This window comes from Nannobrachium achirus (assembly GCF_963921795.1).
Source record: "Nannobrachium achirus genome assembly, chromosome: 14".
Lineage (NCBI taxonomy): Eukaryota > Metazoa > Chordata > Actinopteri > Myctophiformes > Myctophidae > Nannobrachium > Nannobrachium achirus.
The window spans coordinates 46,097,072-46,120,808 of NC_137821.1; the positions used below are offsets into that span (position 1 = coordinate 46,097,072).

General features: G+C 44.3%; 1 protein-coding gene across 1 annotated transcript in view; it reads left to right on the forward strand.

Moving 5' to 3' along the window:
- Positions 1 to 23,737, forward strand: part of shroom4 (shroom family member 4) — a gene marked incomplete at both ends in the record, with an annotated part of 131,606 nt that overhangs the window by 91,546 nt on the left and 16,323 nt on the right. The window contains 4 exons of the mRNA XM_080741643.1: positions 6,251 to 8,030; positions 8,486 to 9,448; positions 9,491 to 9,625; positions 10,790 to 11,017. Coding sequence (XP_080597769.1) covers positions 6,251 to 8,030; positions 8,486 to 9,448; positions 9,491 to 9,625; positions 10,790 to 11,017 — 3,106 coding nt within the window. The remainder of the gene's footprint in view (positions 1 to 6,250; positions 8,031 to 8,485; positions 9,449 to 9,490; positions 9,626 to 10,789; positions 11,018 to 23,737) is intronic.

Here is a 23,737-nt window from a genome sequence, read left to right on the forward strand (position 1 = left end):
GTGTTGAAGTGTGCTTGAGCAAGACTCTGAACCCCTAACTGCTCGATCATTGTAAGCGCCTTATATAAATGCACCTTTTACCATTTTATCATTTTGATAGCTCTTTAGGATCACAAAATGCACTTTAGAGTCTAACATACAGTAGCTTGTCTTCTAAGAGTTCCCAGTTATTTGGGCTTCATGAATACTGACTGGAGGAGATGCTAGAGTGACAAATGATCACATTTAAACCTGTTGTAACCGATAGGTCTGTATGCCTTCCAACCTGCGAAAGCATCCGTGTCATTTCATCCAGTTTCCATCTGCTACTGCGGCTGAGAAATCATTCCTTTAGTGAACATTGACAACTCTGTGAAGGATTTTAGAAAACTGTTGGGATTAAGTTGGCGTTTTTCTTTCTTTTTTTAGAATCGGCCTCAGGTCTAAATGGGTTTTAAATGTCACAAGTTCATGGCCGAGAGACTGAAATGCGATCTGCAAAAAGCTCCCCCTTAAACCCATTTAGGCCTAGAATTATTGAATGCTTTAACCAGTGAAAAATAGCAGATCTACAAGCTCACAGCGCTGCGAGCTTGTATATCTGCTATTTTTGAAAAACCGTGATATATATATATATATATATATATATATATATTTCTACCACTTTTTCGAGTCACGTGTTCAAATACTGGATTCTGATTGGCTAAATTCCGGAGGTTATCAGAGGACAACTGCCGCAAAGTTGTGTGTCCGAGATCAATGCGCCTCAGTGTACATCCGGGGACTTCAGGAGGTCCTTTCCCCCAACCAACAAATGACGGTGGCAACGGTCCTATATTTACTAACGTGCATGCTATAGTCGCCGATTTATTTGGATCCAATGCAATCCGCCAACTTTAAAGCCCCTTTTCTCTGAACCTATGCCTTTCTGGAAGCGAACAGCCTCTATTTACGGCCGGAACGGTACTTCTAACTGACGTTAGCTTAGCTGTAAGCTAGACGCATGGATTACGGTAGTATGGAGTTGGCACCATCTGTTGGTGAGTAGAAGATGTTGTTTGTGGAACTATCTGCTGTCTCGCGGAAGTTTTATAGGCAATAATGATTGTAACTTAAGATCCTTGCAAGTTACAACTATGTGTTTTCTTTCATGTATACGGGAAAAAGTGGTAGAAAAGCTATTTACCACTCGGGGTCGGACATTATGCTCTCATAATGTCCTGAGTGATGGTGTTATCGGACTCGGCTGCGCCTCGTCCGATAACACCATCACTGCGGACATTATGAGAGCATAATGTCCTCTCACTCGGGGTAAATTGCTTACATATATATATATATATTTTTTTTTTTTTTTTGCAAGTCTTTGAATATATCTTTTTGAAAGTGAACATTTGTAACTCAAATATTTGCTTCCTGGGGGTCCCTGATACAATATTTTGAGATGGGGGGGGGGGTCCCTGGAACAACATATTTTGAGATGGGGGTCTGCGGCCATGTAGTTTTGGGGGTCCTTGGCATGAAACATTTTGAGAACCACTGCCAGAAACAGTTAAAAAAAAAAAGAAAAGAAAAAACCTTAGAAGGATTTAGAAGACACTTATAGAATCGGGAGATTCACAAAAAATTTCAAGATTTTTCAAAAATAGCAGATCTTCAAGCTCACAGCGCGGCACCATGTTAGCTTGTAGATCTGCTATTTTTTTATATTTAAAGCATAAAATATTGCGTAATAATGTGTTCAGGCCTAAATGGGTTAAAAATGTTTGGTTTCATAAACCGCCCTTGCAGACCTTTTTTCTTCTTTTCTTTCTTTCTTTTTTTTTGTACGTTTTGTAAACATTTGTGTTAGTAGGGGTTTCGTTTTATGTTACCGTGGCACTGAATATTATTAAGGGAAGGAAAAAGTTAACACAGATTTTTCCACACGCGTCTCCAGCCAAGAGCACCACAGTGAAAGTGAAATGAAAGAAATGTCAGCAGATTCCGCGGGGCTCGTGCGAGCTTGGACGCGAACCCCGTGTGTGACATCACAGGAACTGTGTGTGTGTGTGCGTGCGTGTGTGTGTGTGTGTGTGTGTGTGTGTGTGCGTGTGCGTGTGCGTGTGCGTGTGTGTGTGTGTGTGTGTGTGTGTGTGCGTGTGCGTGTGCGTGTGCGCGCCCATAATAACCCACGGAGCCAGAGGACACCCAAAGCCAAGTTCAAAGCCACTACTCTCTCTGCCTGTTGCTATTCCCTTTCCTCCCAGTGATGTGTTAGAGTTCATTTTCATTATATTATAATCCGTGGTGGAAAAAGTACTACAATTCTCTTACTTAAGTAAATATATCAATACCCTATTGTGGAAATGTACAAGTAGAGTACAAGTTCAAAATGTAGCAAAAGTATTGGCATCAAAATGTACTTAAAGTACCAAAAAGTACTCATTATGCCGAATGTACTGATTCACAGGTTTTCATTTTGAAAATGGCAGATCTACAAGCTCAAAATATCAAATTGCCAACATATGTATACTGTAGGTCTGAAGTGGTTTTAAAACAATCAGAAAAAGTAAATTGTAACTTCAAATAGTTGTAGTAGTGTAAAAGTGTAACATTTGGAGTGGAAGTAAAAGTGTTGAAAATTGGAAATAAAAATACCTCAAAATTGTTCTTAAGTACAGTACTTGAGTAAATGTACTTAGTTACTTTACACCACTGATCATAATGACGTCGCAGTTGGGGTAGAAAACTTTCCGTTTTTCATGAATGAATTATACTCTATTTTTGCTATCTGTGAAAATGTTTGAAAAGGAAATGAAACCCTTTGAAAGAGAATGACATGGCCAAGACTGGGACGCCAGATGGAAAGTGGTTAAGGCTGTCTGTGTGGCTTTAATAAATATTTAACCGATGAAAACATTGAACCAATGTAAATGTAATATTAACAAATGGTAAATGGTGCATTTATATAGCGCTTTTATCCAAGGCGCTTTACATAGATTGTGCATTACATTCACCCATTCACACACCAACCTTCTCACCGGGAAAAACTAGGGGTTCAGAGTCTTGCTCAAGGACTCTTCAACATTAACTCAGGGGGAGCCCAGATTCGAACTGGGAACCCTTCGGGAACTCTTCGTGCTCTAACGACGGATTCTACACCCCTGAACTATGCCGCCCCAATTGCTTGTGACTAAATAATAACTACACAGGGGGACATACATTGGAACACTGGTTCTATTTTGTTTCATTAACTGAAACGTAACAGTTTTGGACATGGTTTCCACCAGACAGTGACGATACATGATAAAAAAAAAGACACAAAAAGTCTTAATTCCCGCGGCCGAGATTAAAATCACACCTTGCATAAAAAAAAAGACACTCAGACTCAAATATATCAAAAAGAAGAAACAGAAACCATAATGGAGGGGGATAAGATGACAAGACAAACCCATTATCGCTAATGGATTTTTTTTCCAGGAGGTTTGGATTTTTAAAAGGTATAGCTCTCCCCGGATTCCAAGAAAAGATTGCGTGCTTTCTGTGAAATTGAAAGTAGGGGAAAAGGGAAGATGAATGAGTTAAGGAGGAGAGAGAGTTGCCCTGAGTGGACAGGAGGTTTCAGGAAGAGACCGCGGATGAGAGGAGAGGAGTCAGGGTCCCGTCTTTAAAGATTTGACTCTGGGGCTGTGAGGAAATCCTCCTCTATCTTAAAGGGGCTTCCATGAAAGGTCTTTTAACTCATTTAGACCGGGAAACGCATTCTTTTTATGCTTTAACTATTGAAAAATAGCAGATATACAAGCTCACAGCGCGGCACCGAGTGCCGCGCTGCGAGCTCGTAGATCTGCTATTTTTGAAAAATCGATAAAAGGTGTGCAAGTCTTGAAAATTTTGACCCGATTCTATAAAATGTCTTCTAAATCTTTCTGCCTGGTTTTTGAAAAACGCATGTTTCTACGTCAGTGGTCATGACACTTTTCATGTCAAGGACCCCCTAAAGGACAGGTATTTGGCCGCGGAGCCCCTTCTCAAAATATGTTCTTCCAGGGACCACCCAGAAGCAAATATTTGAGTTACAAATGCAGCGCGGATACAAATGCAGCGCGGCTTGTAGCTTCTGCTATTTTTGAAAAATCTTCTTTTTCTTTTTTCTTTTTTTTTTGCAAATCTTGATATCGTTCTAAAAGCGAACATTTGTAAGTCAGATATTTGCTTGTGGGTGGTCCCTGGAACAACATATTTTGAGATGGGGGTTTGTGGTCAAATACATACCACTTAAATGGAAACATACAGTTGTTGTTTTTTTTTTTGTTTTTTTTCAGAAACCTGTTTTAGGAGACATTTATAGAATTGGGTGAATATATTCAAAGACTTGCTCAAATTGTCATGATTTTTCCAAAAATAGCAGATCTACAAGCTCGCAGCGCTGCACTCGGTGCTGCGCTGCAAGCTTGTATATCTGCTATTTCTCAATACCGTAGTTCATAAAATAACAGTTAAAGACAGTAATAATGCTTTCCCCTCGGTCTATATGGCTTAAAACCACATGGTTCTAGTGCTGATCTCTGATAGAAAACAGACCCGGTCCAGCTTACAGACGTAGCAGTTGAACCCTGTCTAAAGAAGACAGCACAATTAGGGGATAAGAAGCAAAAGTGAAGTTGAAGTTTTATCTTTCATTTATCACTCGATATCTCTCCGGGAACGTATATAAATGTTTGGTGCAGTAGGTAAAGCTTTTTTGTCAGCACACTGTGTGTGCCGTCGCTTCTGTTATCGACAAAACTCATAGAAAACAGATCCGGCACTTTGGGGGGGGGGGGGGGGGGAGTCATTCCATGTGGTTGATCTTCTTTGGGTAGATTTGAAATACGAGAGTGTCTTATTGTCTGTAATGGTGGCTGTTATCATATCTCTGGGGCTTCAAAAAGTACCATAATCTGTTGCGTTTGTTTTTCTTCTGTCAGTACGAGAATGTGGCATATCTTTCAAATCGTAGCCATTTTGTCTTTGAATGAAATGAGAGCGTGGCACGTTTTCTTTCTTCAAATTATGACCATTTTGTGTTTGAATAAAATAACACCAGACAGCTGGGATAGTTATTGCAATATTCTTTTTGTTTTCATTTTCGTTACCGCTTGTTTTCTGTAAGATTTTCAGGACTGAAGGGTCATTCACACTGTGTGCTATAACAATAACTAATAGTAATAATTATAGTTTAAAAAATGTCTCTGGACAAGTCAGAGTTCAAACCAAGTATTACCTGGAAAAGCAGTCTTTGAATATATTGACCTCATACTATGTCTTCTAAATCCTTTTAAATCAGTGGTTCTCAAACTTTTTCATGTCAACGGACCCTCAAATGTTTTGACCGCAGACCCCCAGCTCTAAGTATGTTGTTCCACGGCCCCCAGAAGCAGAGATTTGAGTTAACAAAAGTTTGCTTAGAAAAAATATATATTCAAAGATTTGCGCACATTGTCACGATTTTTCAAAAATAGCAGATCTACACGCTCGCAGCACGATACAAGCTTGTAGACCTGCTATTTTTCAATAGCTAAAGTATAACATAATTCCAGGTCTTAACCCATTTAGAACGGGTACACATTATTGTGTATCATTATTTTATGCTTTAACTATTGAAAAACAGCAGATATACAAGCTCACAGCGCGGCACCGAGTGCCGCGCTGCGAGCTTGTAGATCTGCTATTTTTGAAAAATCGTGAAAATTAGAATTTTGACCCGATTCTATAAGTGTCTTTTGAATCCTTCAAAGATTTTTTGAAAAACCTATGTTTCTATGTCAGCAATCTGGCTTGCCATCGTCAAAGAAAAGGTCCTTTTCACTTAAATGGAGCTCAGTTAGTCTGTTCTTGAGAGACTACTATGTCAGTGGTTCTCAAACCTTTTCATGTGAAGGACCCCCAAAATGATATTTATTTGGCCACGGACCCCCATCTCAAAATATTTAGTTCCAGGGACCACCCAGAAGCATTAAAAATACATATATTCAAAGATTTGCACACATTTTCATGACTTTTTCAAAAATAGCAGATCTACAAGCTCGCAGCGCGGCACTCGGTGCCGTGCTGTGAGCTTGTATATCTGCTATTTTTCACTGGTCAAAGCATTCAATAATTCTAGGCCTAACTAACACATAAATTTGGATTGTGCTGAGACTAATAACTGACTTTTTCTTTTCTCCCTCTCCCCACTTCCATCCCATCCCATCCATCCATCCCTTGCACTCCCTCCCCCCTCCCTTCCCCCTCCCTTCCCCCCCCCCAGTGATCTGTCCATGCAGTGGGGCCAGCTGTCCAGGCCGTTCTCCTCCACCGACCGCAGCAGCTCCCTGGGCTCCATGGAGAGCCTGGACACGCCCACCACCACCGTGGCCCCGCACGGCGAGGCGCCGCCGTACTCCTCCGACTCCCGCGGCTCGCCCGCCGACCCCGCCCTCTTCAACGACAAGCGCGACTCGGCCTACAGCTCCTTCTCGGCCAGCTCCAACGCCTCCGACTACGCGGCGGTGCCGCTGAGGCCCGGCGAGGCCTGCTCCATGGACAACCTGCTGCAGAGCCTGGGGCCGGCCTGCCGGGCCTACCCCAGCAGGGACACGCCGGCCCTGGGGAGCGGCAGCGGCAGTGGCGGCGCCCGGGAGGACGAGGCCCAGCAGCTGGCGCCGGGGCTCAAGTGCCGGTCTCTGACCAGGCCCAAAGCGGCCAGTCTGGCCGAGATGAAAGAGAGGCCGTCCTCGTGCTCCTACGAGGAGGACCGGAGGGCGGGAGGGGATTTCGGCGGACGGAGGGACGGCGTCGAGAGGGTGGTCGAGACGGCGAAGGCCGGCCCCCCGCAGCCCCCGGCGAGGAAGGACAGTTTCAGGGCGACGCGGAGTCGCGGCCCCGAGGTCGCGGACGACGAACGTCGCGTGACGGCGGCTCCGGTCTCTGCGGTCCGCGGCTTGGCCCGTTACTGCAGCAGCAACGACCACGACAAGCCCTCGCACAATCTAGAAGCAGGACTTCGTAACGGCTTCCCCGCGGAGCGGGAAGCGGTGGTGGGCGACAGGAACGGGAATTTCAAGCAGGAGGACCCTTTAGAACCTCTCTACAGCCGGCGGACCAAAGGACTCAAAGGACTGATTGAAATTAGCAACCGTGTGAACGGTGTCGATGGCTCCACCTCACCGGACCACAAACACATCACCATCCCAGCGAGGTCCTCCACCGACGCGGTCACCTCTCCCTGCCTCGCCCCGCCTCCAGATCCCCCCGCGACGGAGGAGGACCAAGCAGAAGAAGCTGTGCTCGGCCACCCCGACACCAACCACACCTCCTCGTCCGCCGCGCATCGCCACAGCGCCCCCGAGCAGCTCCTTGCCACGCAGATCCAGCTGATGCACTTCAACGGCGACGACTGCGAGGAGCCCCCGAAACCGTCGGAGCCGCCTCCTCCGTCCCCATCCCACAGCAGCAGCCAGTGGTCGCACTCACCCCCACACCGGCACGAAGAGCTTGGTGGCGAGCTTGATGTCGCCCACGATCACCTCCAGTCCGCGCACCACAAATGGGGAGGAAGCCGCTGCTCGACTCCGGGGTCGGTGTTCTTGGACGGGGATGGGGAAGGTGAAGACACAAGGGCTGGAGGCGAGGGGAGGATGGAAGTCACGGATGGAGTCGCGAGTGTTCAGCATCCCCACCCGCCCTGGGGCCGCTCTGTGAGCGTACCGGGGGACCGCATCCTCGGAGCCTTGACCCGCGGAGGAGACGGCGCCGCTGACCGGGTGCTGGAGAGCGATTTCAGGCCGCTCGTGGCGGCCGCCAGCGTGGACACCCTGCTGGAGGAACAGAGAGGAGCGGAGCGAGGAGGAGGAGGAAGGAAAGAGGAGGAGGACGAAGGGGGATCGCCCACGAAGAAATCGTCCAAGAACCATCATCATCGGCGGAACCGGCGGAACCGCAGCGAGCGCTTCGCCACCAACCTCCGCAACGAGATCCAGAGGAAGAAGGCCCAGCTGCAGAAGAGCCGCAGCCCTGGGGGGCTGCTCTGCGGTGGGGACACTGTGCAGGTAGGGATGATATGATTTCATATCACGATTATTGTGACCAAAGAAATTGCGATAATCCAAATATCCCAAACATCCATTGTCCCGGGGTGGAACATTTTCCAAAAAATAGCTTGGCAATAGATCTCCAAGCTCAGAATGCGTCGCAGCATGTTGCAATGTGTCGCAACACGGCGTGTTGTGAGCTTGTAGATCTGCAATTTTTTGGCAAAGAGATTTGGTAGAGTGAAAAAAAGACTGTATCAAGTATGTATCAAGTACGTATATTATAAGTATGTTTTACCAATTATAGAGGGTTTAAGTGGTACCGGATATTGAAGCTCAGCAAATAAAAGGTGAATTGATCCCAGTGCATGACGGAGGACGATTTCACGATAAATTTAATCTCTGCGATACGATTATCGCAAGTGTTTTTTTTTATCACGATAAACGATAATATCGCTTCTCGTCCCTCCTAGGAGGAGGACGACCCAGACCTCCACCAGGAAGAGGCGGAGGTGGAGAAGAGGCCTCTCCACGGGAGAAGCAGCAACAGAACGGCGTTCGTTCAGCCCGTCGCCGATTCCCGAGAGGTCTCCAATCTCGAAAGTCTGAACGCGACGCAAGTTCAACAACGAGCGGCCGAGACCCCGGCCGAGACATCTCACACTCCGGTCGAGAGCGTCCCTGAAGGTTTCCAAACCCCAACCCAGCCCGAGACCTCCCACCCTCAAACCCAGGAGGCCCTCCTCCACTCGCCCAGGGCCGTCCCGGTGGTGGACGCGGCGGCCGTGCCCAGCTTCGGCCTGGGCATCCGGGTCATCGAGGAGCCGGCCCCGGCCGGCAAGGCCCGGCGCTGGCGCTGGACGCCCGAGCACAAACTCCAGCCGGATCACGAACCGCCTGAGAACCGGAGACCGGGGTCCGCTGGGTCGGAGAGGACGGTCGGGCTGGCCGGGTCGCGCCACGGCGTGTGCGCCTTCACCGCCTCGACCGTCTCCTCCTCCTCCTCCACCCGCTCGTCCTCCACCTCTCGGATGGAGGAGACGGAGATCCTGCCGTTCGCTGAGCGCATGAAGTTCTTCGAGGAGTCGAGCAGGAGCATGTCGGCGTCCGTGTCGAACCTGGCCGCGCTGTCGACGAGTAGCCGCAGGCAGTGGAAACACCCGCAGGCCGCCCTCCCAGGGGGGGAGGCCCAGGGAGACCCGGAGTTCGTCCAGAGCCATGCCCAGAGGAGGTACTCCTACCAGGGGGGACTCCATCAGGAAACACCCCTGCTTCTCCCCGACGCCGCCGCCGAGGCCCGCAGGCAGTCGATCAGCGCCAAGAGGGAGAGGGAGAGAGAGCGGGAGAGGGAGCGAGAGAGGGAGAGGGAGGAGAGGGCCAGGGAGAGGGAACGGGAGCGGGAGGAGCGGGCGAGGGAGAGGGAGCGGAAGAGGGAGAGAGAGAGGGAGGAGAGGGAGAGAGAGAAGGAGCTGGAGATGGAGAGAGCCAGGCTCCTCCGGGAGAGGGAGAGGGAGGAGAGGGCGAGAGAGTGGGAGAGGGAGAGAGAGAGAGAGCTCAGGCTAGAGATGGAGAGAGAGAGGGAGAGGGAGAGGGAGAGGGAGCTAGCGGAGAGGGCCCGGCGGGAGCAGGAACGTCTGGAGGAAGAAGAGAGGGAGAAAAGAGAGAGGGAGTTGGAGAGAGAGAGGCAGAGGGCGAGAGAGGAGGAGTTCTACAGAGCCAAGGCCCAGCAGGTAGGCCTGTTACAGTTATTACATAATAATCGTCTAATCGCAATCATTTTGTCATAATCGTCATAATGAAAAATGTTCATATATTTTCAAACATTTAAAAAAATAGTGGAAATATCATCTACCAGCTCACAACGTGTCGCATCCCGGCGCGTTGTGAGCTTGTAGATCGGCTATTATCACTATCAATGCTCTTTTTTTAAGAGTAAAGTTGTCAAATATGTCATTTCTTTGTATATCATCGTTGTCGGGTGAAAACCTTGTATGTCCAAAACCGTTCGTTTTGCATTTATCATTTTAAAAATGTTTAAACTAGTGAAAACAGCAGATCTACAAGCACACAACGCCTCGCCCCGCGAGGCGTTGTGTGCTTGTAGATCTGCTGTTTTCACTACTTTTGTGCGACGGCCTTGTATGATGAAGCATGGCTTTACTTTGCGAAAGAAGGTACACATTTGAAACTTGGAGATACAAGGTTTCCACCCGACAATGACGATATGTATGTTATATGTCATATCTGCCATGTGCAACTTCAAAGCCTAAAAGCCAAACAGAAATGTTAATTGTCAGTGACAAATCAAAATCAATCGCAATTATTTGAATGACAATGAACGTCATGTAAAATGTATCCCTACTAGGGCATTCACGAAAGAATTATTCAACCTCAAAGTATTCAAGTAGTCGAATATTCGACAGGACTGGCCAAACTGTCAAATATTAAGTATAAGCAAGAGGTGAACATTGTGAAAATAGCAGATCTACATGCTCACAACGCCTCGCGTTGTGAGCATGTAGATCTGCTATTTTCACAATATTTATCTGCAGAACAGAGTCACATTAAATGTAATACCTACAATTCCAAATGCTTGTCAGGGTGGGGGTCCCCAGTTCAAATATGTTTATTTGGGGGGTCACGGCCTATTTTTCTTCTCTTTTTTTAAGAGAAAACAATAAACATTTAAATAAGCGAATATTCGACTTCGGTGAACAGCATCGAATAGTGACTTTGATATTCGAATATTCGATGAATGCCCTAATCCCTACCAACAGGCCTTCCAGCCGGCTGACGACCAGTCCACGGTGCACAGCGCCCTGCTGCAGCCTCACGCCCAGGCCCACAGTCAGCCTCCTCTGCTGCAGCCCCACGCCCAGGCCCACAGCCAGCCTCCTCGGTCGGCCTTCTATCCGGTCAGCGGCCCCTCCCTGCCCCGGGAGACCCAGCCTTCTCTCCACCACCAGGCATACACTGCTGCTGCCAGGAGCTACACGCCTACTGAGGTAAACGACACAGCAAGCAGAACACAACCAGTGGCGTGTAAAGTATCTAAGTACTTGTTTTTATTAGAAGTTTGCATAGAAAAGGGTACAGTTTCATGACAGTACAGTTCACTGGTACAAGGTCGACTAAAAGGAAGCGCCCAAGACTCATTAAGTGTGCCTGCCATGCAATGCAATGGCAAAACACTTATTGTAATCCGCCATACTTAAGTCAGTAAGTCATGTTCTGGCAAATTTCGGCGCGTAATAACTGCCGCACGATTTACACCACCCCCGCAATATATACATCAAAACATGCGGCTCGGCCGGGAATGGGGTGCTATTACTTTTCTTTCCGATCCGCGTTACCATGGCGACGTAATTCGCAAAAAACGACGCCAAAAAACCCCATTCACTTAGAATGGGGGAAATTTCGGCACGTAATAACTGCCGCACGATTTACGCCACCCCCGCAATATACACATCAAAATGTGCGGCTCGGCCGGGAATGGTGTGCTATTACTTTTCTTTCCGATCCGCGATACGATTGCGATGTAATTCGCAAAAAACGACGCCCAAAAACCCCATTGACTTAGAATGGGGGACTCCGAAAAAAACCCAGAAACTTTGGCGCCACATAACTCTGCCATACTTTTGCCTAGCAACGTGATTTAAACTTTAAAATGCACACACAACTTTGGTCTTTTTCCGGCCAATAGGGATGAGCTGTAATTGATTAAGCCCCGCCCCCTCTGTAACAGGAAGTGTCCTTCGCCAAACAGTAAGTGCCTCTATAACTCATGAACCGTTTGTCGTACAGACCCGCGGCTGGTGTCATAATTCTTTTTTTTTCTCAAATTTTTTTTCTCAAAATTTTTTTCTCAATTTTTTTTTTCTCAAAATTATTTTTTTCTCAAATTTTTTTTTCTCAAATTTTTTTTCTCAAATTTTTTTTTTCTCAAAAAATTTTTTTTCTCAAAAATTTTTTTTTCTCAAAAAATTTTTTTTTCTCAAATTTTTTTTCTCAAAAAAATTTTTTTTCTCAAATTTTTTTTTCTCAAAATTTTTTTTCTCAAAAAACTTTTTTTTTCTCACAAAACAATTTTTTTCTCACAAAACAATTTTTTCTCAAAAAAACAGTCGTTAAAGTGCGACCCGTGATAACGGCCAAAAATGCGCCAAAACGCCACTAATTAGTCGAAATGGCTGTGGGTGGTGTCATATGAAGAACCATAATCTTAAAGCTTATGCAAAAAATGCTAATGTTAAAAAATTTAACGCTAATGCTAACACCAACCGCTACACAAGGTTGCACAGACTTAGCGAGCTGCAGGCACACTTAAAATTTCTTGGAAATTTTCTTTTCTAGTTTAAAATGAGATCCTTTTTGGAGCTGTGTGCAGCTCCCTATACGTGGCTGTGTGGGTCTGTGTGTGTGTCTGTCTGTGTGTCTGTATGTAGCCTGACTTCGGCGCGTAACTAGTGCCGCACCATTTACGCCACTCGCGCAATATATACATCAAAATGTGCGGCTCGGCCGGGAATGGTGTTCTATTACCTTTCGTTCCGATCCGCCTTACCATGCCGACGTAATCGGCAAAAAACGACGCTTAATTGTCCCCATTGACTTATAATGGGACAATGCAAGAAATCACTTTCAAGTATTTTTCTCTCGTAAACCATAGGAGCTACAGTTTCAAACCTCGGAGAGGAGATTCATAATGATTTTAAGAATGAATCGAAAAATAATTACATCACTCGGCCTCATGGTGGCGCTATAACGGCCCACTTTACGTTTTGCCCCGTAACTCTTGAACCGTAGATCGGAAAATTAAAATTCTTTTTTCCCTGGATTCCTTGGTTCAAGACGCATCTCCCCATATAGGCCACGCCCATTTGCGCCAGGGGGAAACCTCATCAAAAAATTATTCGTGTTTGTGTCCCATTAACTTTACTATACAGGAAAAAAACACAAAAAATAAATATGCCGCCATCTTGAATTCTCTCCAAAACACACTTTTTGCTCCTTTTCCTACATATTTTCCTCAAATGTCACAAAAATCGGTACACATGATCTACACACACACACACACATACACACACACACACACACACACACACACACAGCTCCACTTCACACGGGTGTGATTTTTTAAACTCATATAACATTGAATGACAGACAGATAGAACACAGTACTATGCAGAGAAAATAAGAAAGAAAATAAAAACTGAAAAAGCAAAAAATAAAATGGTATATACAAATAGGTTCACTGTTATATGTTACGAGTAGCAGCCGCCTGTAATCAAGTACAGTTACTTAAGCACAGTTTTGAGGTCTTTTTTCACTTTATTGGAGTATTTTCAGTACTTACTACTTACTTCTACTCCACTACATCTCAGAGTCAAATATTGTACGTTTTACTCCAGTACAATTTTTTGAACACTCTAGTTTCTAGTTACTTTGTAGATTTTGACAATTATTACAAAACATACAGTAACCACTTCAGCCCTATTTACATTTCGGACATTTGAAAATAGCCGATCTAGTATGAGCTCACAATATGTCGCATCTCGACGCGTTGTGAGCTTGTAGATCTGCTATTTATAATATTTTAATACATTTTATACATTTGAAAACTTGGGACATCTCATTTCTGCTGATTCTGCATAATGAGTACTTTCTACTGCTTTCTAAGTAAATGTTTAATTCCAGTATTTGTAACAGAGTATTTCTACACATACTTTTACTGAAGTAAAACGCTGTAATCCTTTTTCCACCACTGGAACACGTGCGCACACACACGTGCGCACGCACACACACACACACACACACACACACACACACACACACACACACACACACACACACACACACACACACACACACACACACACTCTTCTGAGAATAGAATACTCATGCATGAATGTTTCCACTGGGTACACCCTAGAGACAGATTGATGCGAAATGAGCATCAATCTGTCTCTAGGGTGAACAAATAAATGCAAATGCTAATTAAATGAATTATATTAAACTTCAATACATTATGAAGAAGAACACGAACAAGCAAACAAGTAAATGTAAAGTACACACAAACTGAGTTTTATTTTATTTAACCACCCAAGCCCTATGCACTATTTACTATTCACTGACTTTTGAGCTTGGACATTGGCTGCTTTTGGAAAAAGAAAACAATGAATAAATGTGAAATAATCACATAAAAAGACACATCGGCTCGGCTCTAGTGCACTCACGGACATGCAAAGTTCACGGCCATGTGTGTGCGTGAACACCACACACAAATGCATTTGGGATGTCATTATCGATTTCATAATACACTCACCAGCACACCTTTCCTTATAATACAACAACTGTACACTGTACATTTGTGTTATTCATAAAGCAGAGGGGGGTTTCCGGGTTGGTCCTCAATAAGGGTCTGGTGTCTATAATCCAAAGAAAACAGGGATGTGCTGGCCATTGGGAAAAGCAGGACAACTCCCGAACGGCCGGTTCATTCCCATTAGGGGAAAAAAAACAAAAACATTTTGGGGGCAAAGCAAAGCCCTGCTTCATCATACAAGGCCGTTGCACAAAAGTAGTGAAAACAGCAGATCTACAAGCACACAACGCCTCGCACCGTAGATCGGCTGTTTTCACTAGTTTAATTCATTTTTTAAATGATAAATACAAAACAAACGGTTTTGGACGTACAAGGTTTCCACCCGACAACGACGAAATATAATGTAATTGTGTAATTGGCCCACTGGCTTGTCACTTGTCATGATCTGAAATGGCAAATCTTTGAGTAGCAGCTACAACTCTTTTTCCCGGGCTGAATCAGGGGCCCAGCACGTCCCTGAAAGAAAATGATTCCAAGACACTGACTCTTCAGAAGGTTAGAACAGCTTTCAATAAAGCAGACTAGCAGCTGTGTGACCTGAACAAGGCCGCTCCAGGCCCCAAACATGGATTGTAAGCATGTTTTGTACTTTTTTGATGATGACCGTTGTTTTATGAAAGCTATTTTTTTTTACATTCACCATTTGAACCCTAAAAGTCTTTGCACACTGCTGTGTTTTTTCGGCCAAATATCAGAGCGAATTTCGGAGCACGTCAATAAAAAAGATCGACCTCGTGTTATGTCAATCACGTTTGCACACTGCCGCCCGTTTAGTATTTATTTTCGGACCATGGTTGATTTTTTTTCTCCAATTTTTGCAACTGTTGGGTCCCTTTGTCTCTCTCTCTCTCTCTCTCTCTCTCTCTCTCTCTCTCTCTCTCTCTCTCTCTCTCCTTGGCCTGAAAAATGTTTTTTGCAGATTTCGGATTGGGAAACGCAACGAAAAAAAGGCAGCAATGTGCAACCAACTTTACATCCCTATTCTGGGGCTAACATTCAGTGAAAACAGCAGATCACCTGTGAGTGATCGGCTATTTTTGGCAAAGATATTTAGCATAGGGCCAAAACAGGAAAGGGCTAAGTATTGGCAATCTGGTCAGCTAACTAAGTATAGAGTTTATTAACTTTACCTCTGTGCCTTGGAATCATTTTCCTTTCATTATACAGTGTATCGTTGTTGTCGGGTGGAAACCTTGTATGTCCAAAACATTCCCCGTTTTGTTATTTTAAAAAACGATTTAAAATAGTGAAAATAGGCGATCTACAAGCACACAACGCCTCACATCGCGAGGCGTTGTGTGCTTGTAGATCTGCTATTTTCACTAGCTTTGGGCGACACTCTTGTACGATGAAGCAGGGCTTTACTTTACAAAAAAAAAAGGACAAATTTGAAACTTGGGCGATACAAGGTTTCTGCCCGACAGTGATGATATGCTTTCCCACTTTTGGACCCAAAAAACCTTCCGACGACTTCATCTTCACCAGCCACAGAACACCATAGTGCTCTTTCTTTTAATGGAGGGTCTGGTGTCGTTTAAGCTCCGCTATATACTAGCCAGCCATGGTTTTGAACATGGGTCCCGAAGGTGTGGTTTGTGAGAACTGTCGAAGTCCAGCGTTCAATAAACACGCACACACTTCCAAGACCCTCTCCGAGGAAGATGAGTCATCTCAGTGTGTCTACCCCTGGTGTGAGAAGGAAAAGGTTAACGGTCTGCTGAATGTAGTTGTTCAAATGTTCCGTTCCGGTCGCGTCTCAAACCACAGAGCAGTGGTTCCCAAACCTTTTTAGTTTCCAACCTAAAAGTTCATTCCCTCTAATATTATTAATATTAATATTTTGTAATGGAATTATTTTGATAAACACTTTAGAATTCGTTTTTAACTTGTTAATTTTTGGGGAATTTTGCGAAAATCTTTTGAAATATTAATATTTTGGGGCGCCCGCTGGCCTAGTGGTCAAGGCGCATACCACATAGGCTCTAATGCCTGACAGCGTGTTGCAGGGTTTGAGTCATGTCCCTGACGACCTTGGCTGCGTGTCTCTCCCCATTTCCTGTCAGTCTACTGTCCTATAAATAAAGGTAGAAAAGCCCCAAAACAAATCTTAAAAAATGAATGAATAAATGGGTATTGCCCTTTCGACCCATAAATGTGTGTCCGCGGACCGCGACCCACATGTGGGTTCCGACCCACTGTTTGGGAAACAGTGCCATAGAGCTCCAGTGTACTGGGAGGAGAGCCCTTTAACCGAATGTAAAAACCTGAACTTCGAAACCTTGTCAAAACGTACTATAAAACATGTTGTTTACCGACATTAGCGGTTTTGGGGGGGGAAGTCCAGAAATCTCTGCTTGATAACTGCATCACAAACTGCCAGTTCTTGCGCTCTGCAGCGGCACAAACAGGCCTCCTCGAGTCAGTGAACGCTTTGGAAGGCTCAAGCTAAGTGGCCACTTGTTCCAAAGCAGACGAGCGGTCAACGCGGTTGGGTTAAGACTCCGAAACCTCGAATCCGTTGCGTGCGGTCAAAATTTCTAAGAACTTCTTCTTACTCACACAACGCAGCCTCCCGGAGCCGTGGAACATTACTCTGTCCTGGCCGAGAGGAACTCAGGCTGGCGCAGGGATGTCGCACCAAACTCTGGGCCCTGGGTATCAAGGATTCACTAACATTTTGTGCTTTAACTATTGAAAAATAGCAGATATACAAGCTCGCAGCGCGGCACCGAGTGCCGCGCTGCGAGCTTGTAGATCTGCAATTTTTGAAAAATCGCCCAAAAAAAAGTATATTTCAAATCCTTCTAAGGTTTTTTTGTGTCTATGTCAGTGGTGCTCAAACCTTTTCATGTGAAGGAACCCCCAAAATGATACGTATTTGGCCACGGACCCCCATCTCAAAGTATTTAGTTCCAGGGACTCCCCCCCCAAAATTTGAGTTTCAAATGTTCGCTTAAAAAATACATACTTTATATTCAAAGATTTGCACACATTTTCACAAGTTTTCTAAAATAGCAGATCTAATAGCTCGCAGCGCGGCACTCGGTGCTGCGCTGTGAGCTTGCTGCTATTTTTCAATAGCTAAAGTATAAAATAATGAAGGCCCCTCCACCTCCTTGGGCCCTAGTAACTCAGTCCCACTCCCCCCCCCCCCCCCTCCCTTGTGACGCCCCTGGGCTGGCGTTGAACTTTTGAGGTGGATTCGGGGCAAGCAAACACTGGACATTTTATGTCCGCCGTAATGACGGGGTCGCGTTACTTCTCGGCCGCAAGATCAACTGGAGCCTCTTCTTGGTGGGGGGCTCTTTCTTTCGATACAGCGACCCCTCCAGCCTGCCCCCCCTCACCATTATGAACTCTCGGAGCCTCTCTTTCCCCCCCTGAACGTTTAAGCCATTATAAAACCCTATCATTTGACGTGGAGCTAAAACCGAGCTGACATTTGTTATCGGCAAAATGGCTCTTCAAGTTTAACCCATTCAGAACGGGTACACATTATTGCGTATCATTATTTTATGCTTTAAATTAACTATTGAAACATAGCACACATACAAGCTCACAGCTGCGAGCTTGTAGATCTGCTATTTTTGAAAAAGTCGTAAAAATGTGTGCAAATCTTTGAATATATGTATTTTCAAAGCGAACGTTTGTAACTCAATTTTTGCTTCTGGGGGGTCCCTGGAACTAAATATTTTGAGATGGGGGGTCCGAAGTCAAATTCATATCATTTTGGGGGTCCTTCAGGCTTCACATGAAAACCACTGACATAGTAGTCTCTCAAGAACAGACTAACTGAGCTCCATTTAAGTGAAAAGGACCTTTTCTTTGACGATGGCTATAGCCAGATTGCTGACATAGAAACATAGGTTTTTCCAAAAACCTTAGAAGGATTCAAAAGACACTTATAGAATCGGGTCAAAATCGGGGGGAAATTCTGATGTTCACGATTTTTCAAAAATAGCAGATCTACAAGCTCGCAGCGCGGCACCGAGTGCCGTGAGCTTGTATATCTGCTATTTTTCAATAGTTAAAGCATAAAATAATAATACACAGTAATGTGTACCCGTTCTGAATGGGTTTAAACAGATACTTGGCTGCAAATTGTCATGCTTCTTCTATTTGGTTTGGTGTAGGCTGACCACGCAGGGTTGTGTGGTGATTGTGCGTGCGTGTGTGTGTGTGTGTGTGTGTTGTGTTAGGGGGAAGTTTGAACCTCTGTTTCCGCTCGGTCGGAATCCATTTTCAAATGAAAGTTATTTGATTCTATGCCTGTGCGATAACCCCTGCGATGAGATCTGGTTTTATACGAGCCACTGAAGGCTTCCAATAGTTTTACTATTAACAGATGGCCAAAGACGTCCACAGAGACATGAAGGCATGTACACTCACATAGCCTACACAATGACTGATTCCAATCATAGGCCTATATTGTTGCTTTTGGGCGGAACGTCTTAGAAAATAAAGAAAAAATCCAATCGATCCAATGGAGTTATTATTTTAGGTACAAGCTGTTGTTGATACTTTTGACTAAACCTGGCTCAAAAAACCAATGGCCATAACATAATAACAGGACAAAATCATGTCTCAAATGCAATTAATAATTCATTCAGACAAACATGTTAAATTCTTGAATGGACTGGCCGGAATCAAAAGTGGAGAGTTTGGGCCTGATGTTGGTGAAGTAGGTGAATAATTCCATGAATTTTAAATTGCATATCTACAATTTCACATGTGTCCTATTGCTATGCATTCATTGCATTGTGAGCTTGTTGATCAGCTATAGCACTACTTTTGCATTTATGCATAAAATAGGGCATTCATTTATGAAAAAAAGATGATGTACATTTAGTTGCACAGAAAACTCTTAATTGCCAGTGCATCGGTATGTATCGATGTTGTTCTTGTGTTTGCGTGTGTGTGTGTGCCTTGGACGTAGGAAGGAAACCGAATATAGAGATATGGAAATCATTCATAAAAGACTGTTATTATTATTCATGTGCTGTCACTCAGCCCTGTTCCCAGCTGTGTTTTGAGAAATGGTAGGAAATTGTTCCGAGGGAATTGTTATTGGCAAAACGGAGCCCTGGGGCCACAGCTCCGGCTACGGTTGGAAACGCGGGGTCAGTGCAGTTCCTTTGATTGTGCGGGCGGACATTTACATCGCAAAGGGAAGTACGGACAGCATAGCGTGTGTTATATTGTATACAACTCCATACAAACACTTTTCACGTGTGTGCGTGTATATATGAGGCTTAGCGTACATTATATACAGTGCCATACTAATCATAACAAATCTCTTGTGTGTCTGTATGTGTGCGTGCCTGTGTACATGTTTTTCGGGAGCCAAGCCTAAAAGGTCATCACTCAAATACTGTTAATTAGACATTATTTTCTTGATCAGGACATAGAATTAAAGGAATGTTCCATGGGTTTTCAACATGTTACTGTCGGTTAACAGTTAGGATTCATACCATGGGCTGGAGTCCATCAACACTCTCTGTATCGCCCAAGCTGCGCCACAATAGGGACACAAGTCATAAAAACGGCCCAAACTGCAACCGGGAGAATGGTTGCAGTTCTCAGTTCTGCAGGCTCTCAGTTCTGCCACTGGAGCTGTGGCCTTGAGAGCCTTTATAATGAATTACCACTGTGGGATTAGACCCCTATAAGTGGCATGTTGAGAAATACACCGGTATTGCATGTACAGTAGTCAAAACTTTACGTTAAATGCTTGAAAAATAGCAGGCATTTACATTGCATTTACAGCGCAGCACTCATAGATCTGCTATTTTTGAAAAATCATGAAAATGTGTGCGAGTCTTTGAATATCTTTGTCCCGATCTTTGATCCTTCCTCTAAATCAGTGGTTCTCAAACTTTTCCATGTCAAGGACCCCCAAAATTACAGGTATTTGACCACGGACCCCATCTCAAAATATCTTGTTCCAGGGACCCCCCAGAAGCAGAGATTTAAGTTACAAAAGTTTGCTTTGAACAATATATATTGAAAAATGTGCACACATTTTCACGATTTTTCAAAAATAGCAGATCTACAAGCTGCGAGCTTGTATATCTGCTATTTTTCAATAGTTAAAGCATTATATAATTCTAGGTTTTTTAGTAAATTAATGATCTACTTCATCATACAACTGTCGCACATTTGAATATCAGATCGACAAGCTGTGAGCTTGTGATCTTAAAATGTTTTAAAACGGCAAAAAAGCAATCCTTTTGGCCATACAAAGTTTCCAGCAGACAGCAGCGATATACAGTTTATTAAGTTATCATCCTTATTGATGTTGCGCTAGAATCCGATAAAGCAGCATTAAACACGCAGAACCATGTGTTTGGAATATGTCTGATATTTACCAAATCAATCACAACAGCGTCGATAGGCCCTTTCGGGCAGATGCTACCGTACATGTGCCGTCCAGGCAGGCGCAGGGAGTAAAGTGCACGTCTGTACATATTTTCCAACACATGACTGTATGAGTGCCAACGTGACTGAAGAAGAGCCCGCACGTTTTCTCACGTAGTTTATATTTATTACACACAGAGATAGATACACATGGCATGCACATCTGGGCTCTAGCTCGCAGGTTGTAGTTTAAATGAGTAATGTTGCGTCTACTCTCTGATTTGCACATTCTTTCGGTTGGTACCGTTTAAAACCAGCTCAGTGGTCTGGTGGTTAAGAGCGTGTCCGCCCTGAGATGGGGGAGGTCGATTGGGGTTCAAACTCTCTACAGGGGGTGCTGCAAATCTTTGTACTCAAACTTTTTTCTCCTTTTTTTATATTAACCACTCTCATATTCTGAGAACTTTAGCCAAAAATAGCAGATCTACAAGCTCACAACGCCTCGCAGCGCGAGGCGTTGTGAGCTTGTAGATCAGCTATTTTTTGCCAAAGAGGTTTGGTGTAGAGGGGAAAAAGAGCTGACTAAGTACAGAGTGAAAGTTCAAGTTTATTAAGTATTTAAGTGGTTAAATATCTGAAAACACAAATTGACATGAATACAAAATACACTGATGATTGTGCTGTCAAACAATGAAACTATATGGAATCTATGAAAAGGTTGTGGGGGTCCCTGCTTCATCTCTCGCTCTCCCAACTAAGGGGTCCTTGGCCTGAAAACGTTGAAGACCCCTGCTCTAACCGATTCATACCAAAGACTATGAAGATGATACCCAATGCCTCCCTGCTTGGTACCAAAGAAATATGAGATAGACCTACATCTACATGGGCCACATGGCTCTGGAACCGTTATTGCCTGAGGCTACTTACTTAACGAGTTTCAAAAGTTATTTTCACTCTATTCAGTTGTTTGTTTTAGCTTGTGGTCGACTTCAGAAACTGTCTGGGCAACCTGATAGCCGAATGGTTGGTTAGTATGTAATATGTGTACTACACAGGCTCTAATGCTGATAGTATATCAACAAATAGATCCGAAACTATTCTGATTGATTTTCTTTTATAAGCGACTAAAGGTTTGCTGGCTGATTAACTCTCTAGCCCTATGTTATACTTCATTGTACAATGAGGTTGTACAAAAAAAAGCTGCAATTATCAATTATAAAAATGTATGATTTATTTGTTATTATTTTATTTGGGCTTTTGCCTCTATTCGATAGGATATTAGACTGACAGGAAACGGGGAGAAAGATGGGGAGTGACACGCAGCTAAATCTGGTCGAGCTCGGGAATCAAACCAGCGACCCATTGCAGGCTTCACAGAGCCTATGTGGTATGCACCCGGACCAGTAGGCCAGCGGACACCCCTCTTTTTTTTAAGAGTTTTTATAATCAATTCAATCATTTAGTTAGATTAGCTGTTTTAGCTGAGCCCTACACGACAGTAATGCATGTGATGGGTATGGATATATCTCCTGTTAGCGTCATTTTATCTCTGCCTTTATCTCCCCTACGGTCTCATCTAATAACGCTCTCTCTGGTATTATTCTGAGCTGTAATGAGAGTGCAGCGAGGTCGTCTGCCGTCGCAGCGTGGGAATAATAAACCTGCTGAATGCCTTCCACAGGCGCATCCTGTATTTTAGACCGTAATGAGCGGGGCCGCGTACGGTATGAGCGCTTAGATCAACAACGAAAACGCCATTAACAGAGGAGAGCCGTTTCATAATACAGTATATGGCTCTGGTTATGAGCCTGTCTGACATTCCATTCATACAAGGATGGCTCTTCTTTATTTCTCAACTCGTTTCTTTCTTTCTTTCCTCCCATCCTTCTCTCTCTCTCTCTCTCTCTCTCTCTCTCTCTCTCTCTCTCGCTCTCTCTCTCCCTTCCTAAATGTCATTCTTTATTTTCCTCCTTTCATCTTCCTATCTTTCTCATCCCTTCCTCGGTGAAACCTTTGGCGAAATGTGTTCGGCAGATGTACGCTCCTCCTCGTCTACATTCTTTGTCATTCCACTCATTCACTTTTTTTAAAAGATTTTATGGTCATTGTTTTGTTGACGTTACTCAGTGAGCAGCGTTTTAGTGCGTTAGCCTGTGCCATGCATTGAGCAGCAATGTCTCGGGGCTGTGCGACGTGTTTGTCTTTCGTTCTAATGTCCATTCAAGCTGTCGTAGCAGAGAGGCATGCAGGCGGTGCATCAGTGAACACCTACTGTATAGTCTCGCGTGGCCAGACTGTTGATTTGGAAATAATCCCGTTATAGTGCGTTACACTGTCTGGAATAACATAAGAAGAATGATGTGTTTTGATTGATTGAATTGAAGAATGTATTAGAAGTTTGCAATAGAAAAAAAAAAAGGTACAGTTTCATGACAGTACAAATCACTGGTACAAGGTCAACTAAAAGGAGATCCTAGAAAGCCGAGGCTTATTTCCACAGGAACCACACTTTAAGTATCTCATATAACCGCTTAAAGTGGAAGTGAAGCCTCCTCCTCACTTCCATTTCCATCTCACATTGCGCACATTTATCCTAATATAAATAAAAATCATCTAAGCATACATAGCTTGCTGCTTATCAGAAATTACATTTTAAAATATATTTTCTTTTCAAACATGCACAAGAAGTACATAGGGCCCGCACACCATCTTCAACTTGCCAAAAAAACTATTTTTATTTAATGCAACGTTTCGGTCAAAGACCTTCTTCAGGCATCTGCTGACAGGTAGTAGCAGCACAGCTATATACACACAGAGTTCTATCACATCCTATCACTGATAGGATGCCTGAAGAAGGTCTTTGACCGAAACGTTGCATTAAATAAAAAGAGTTTTTTTGGCAAGTTGAAGATGGTGTGCGGGCCCTATGTACTTCTTGTGCATGTTTGAAATGATGTTGACCCCCGCCAACGCACCCATCGCT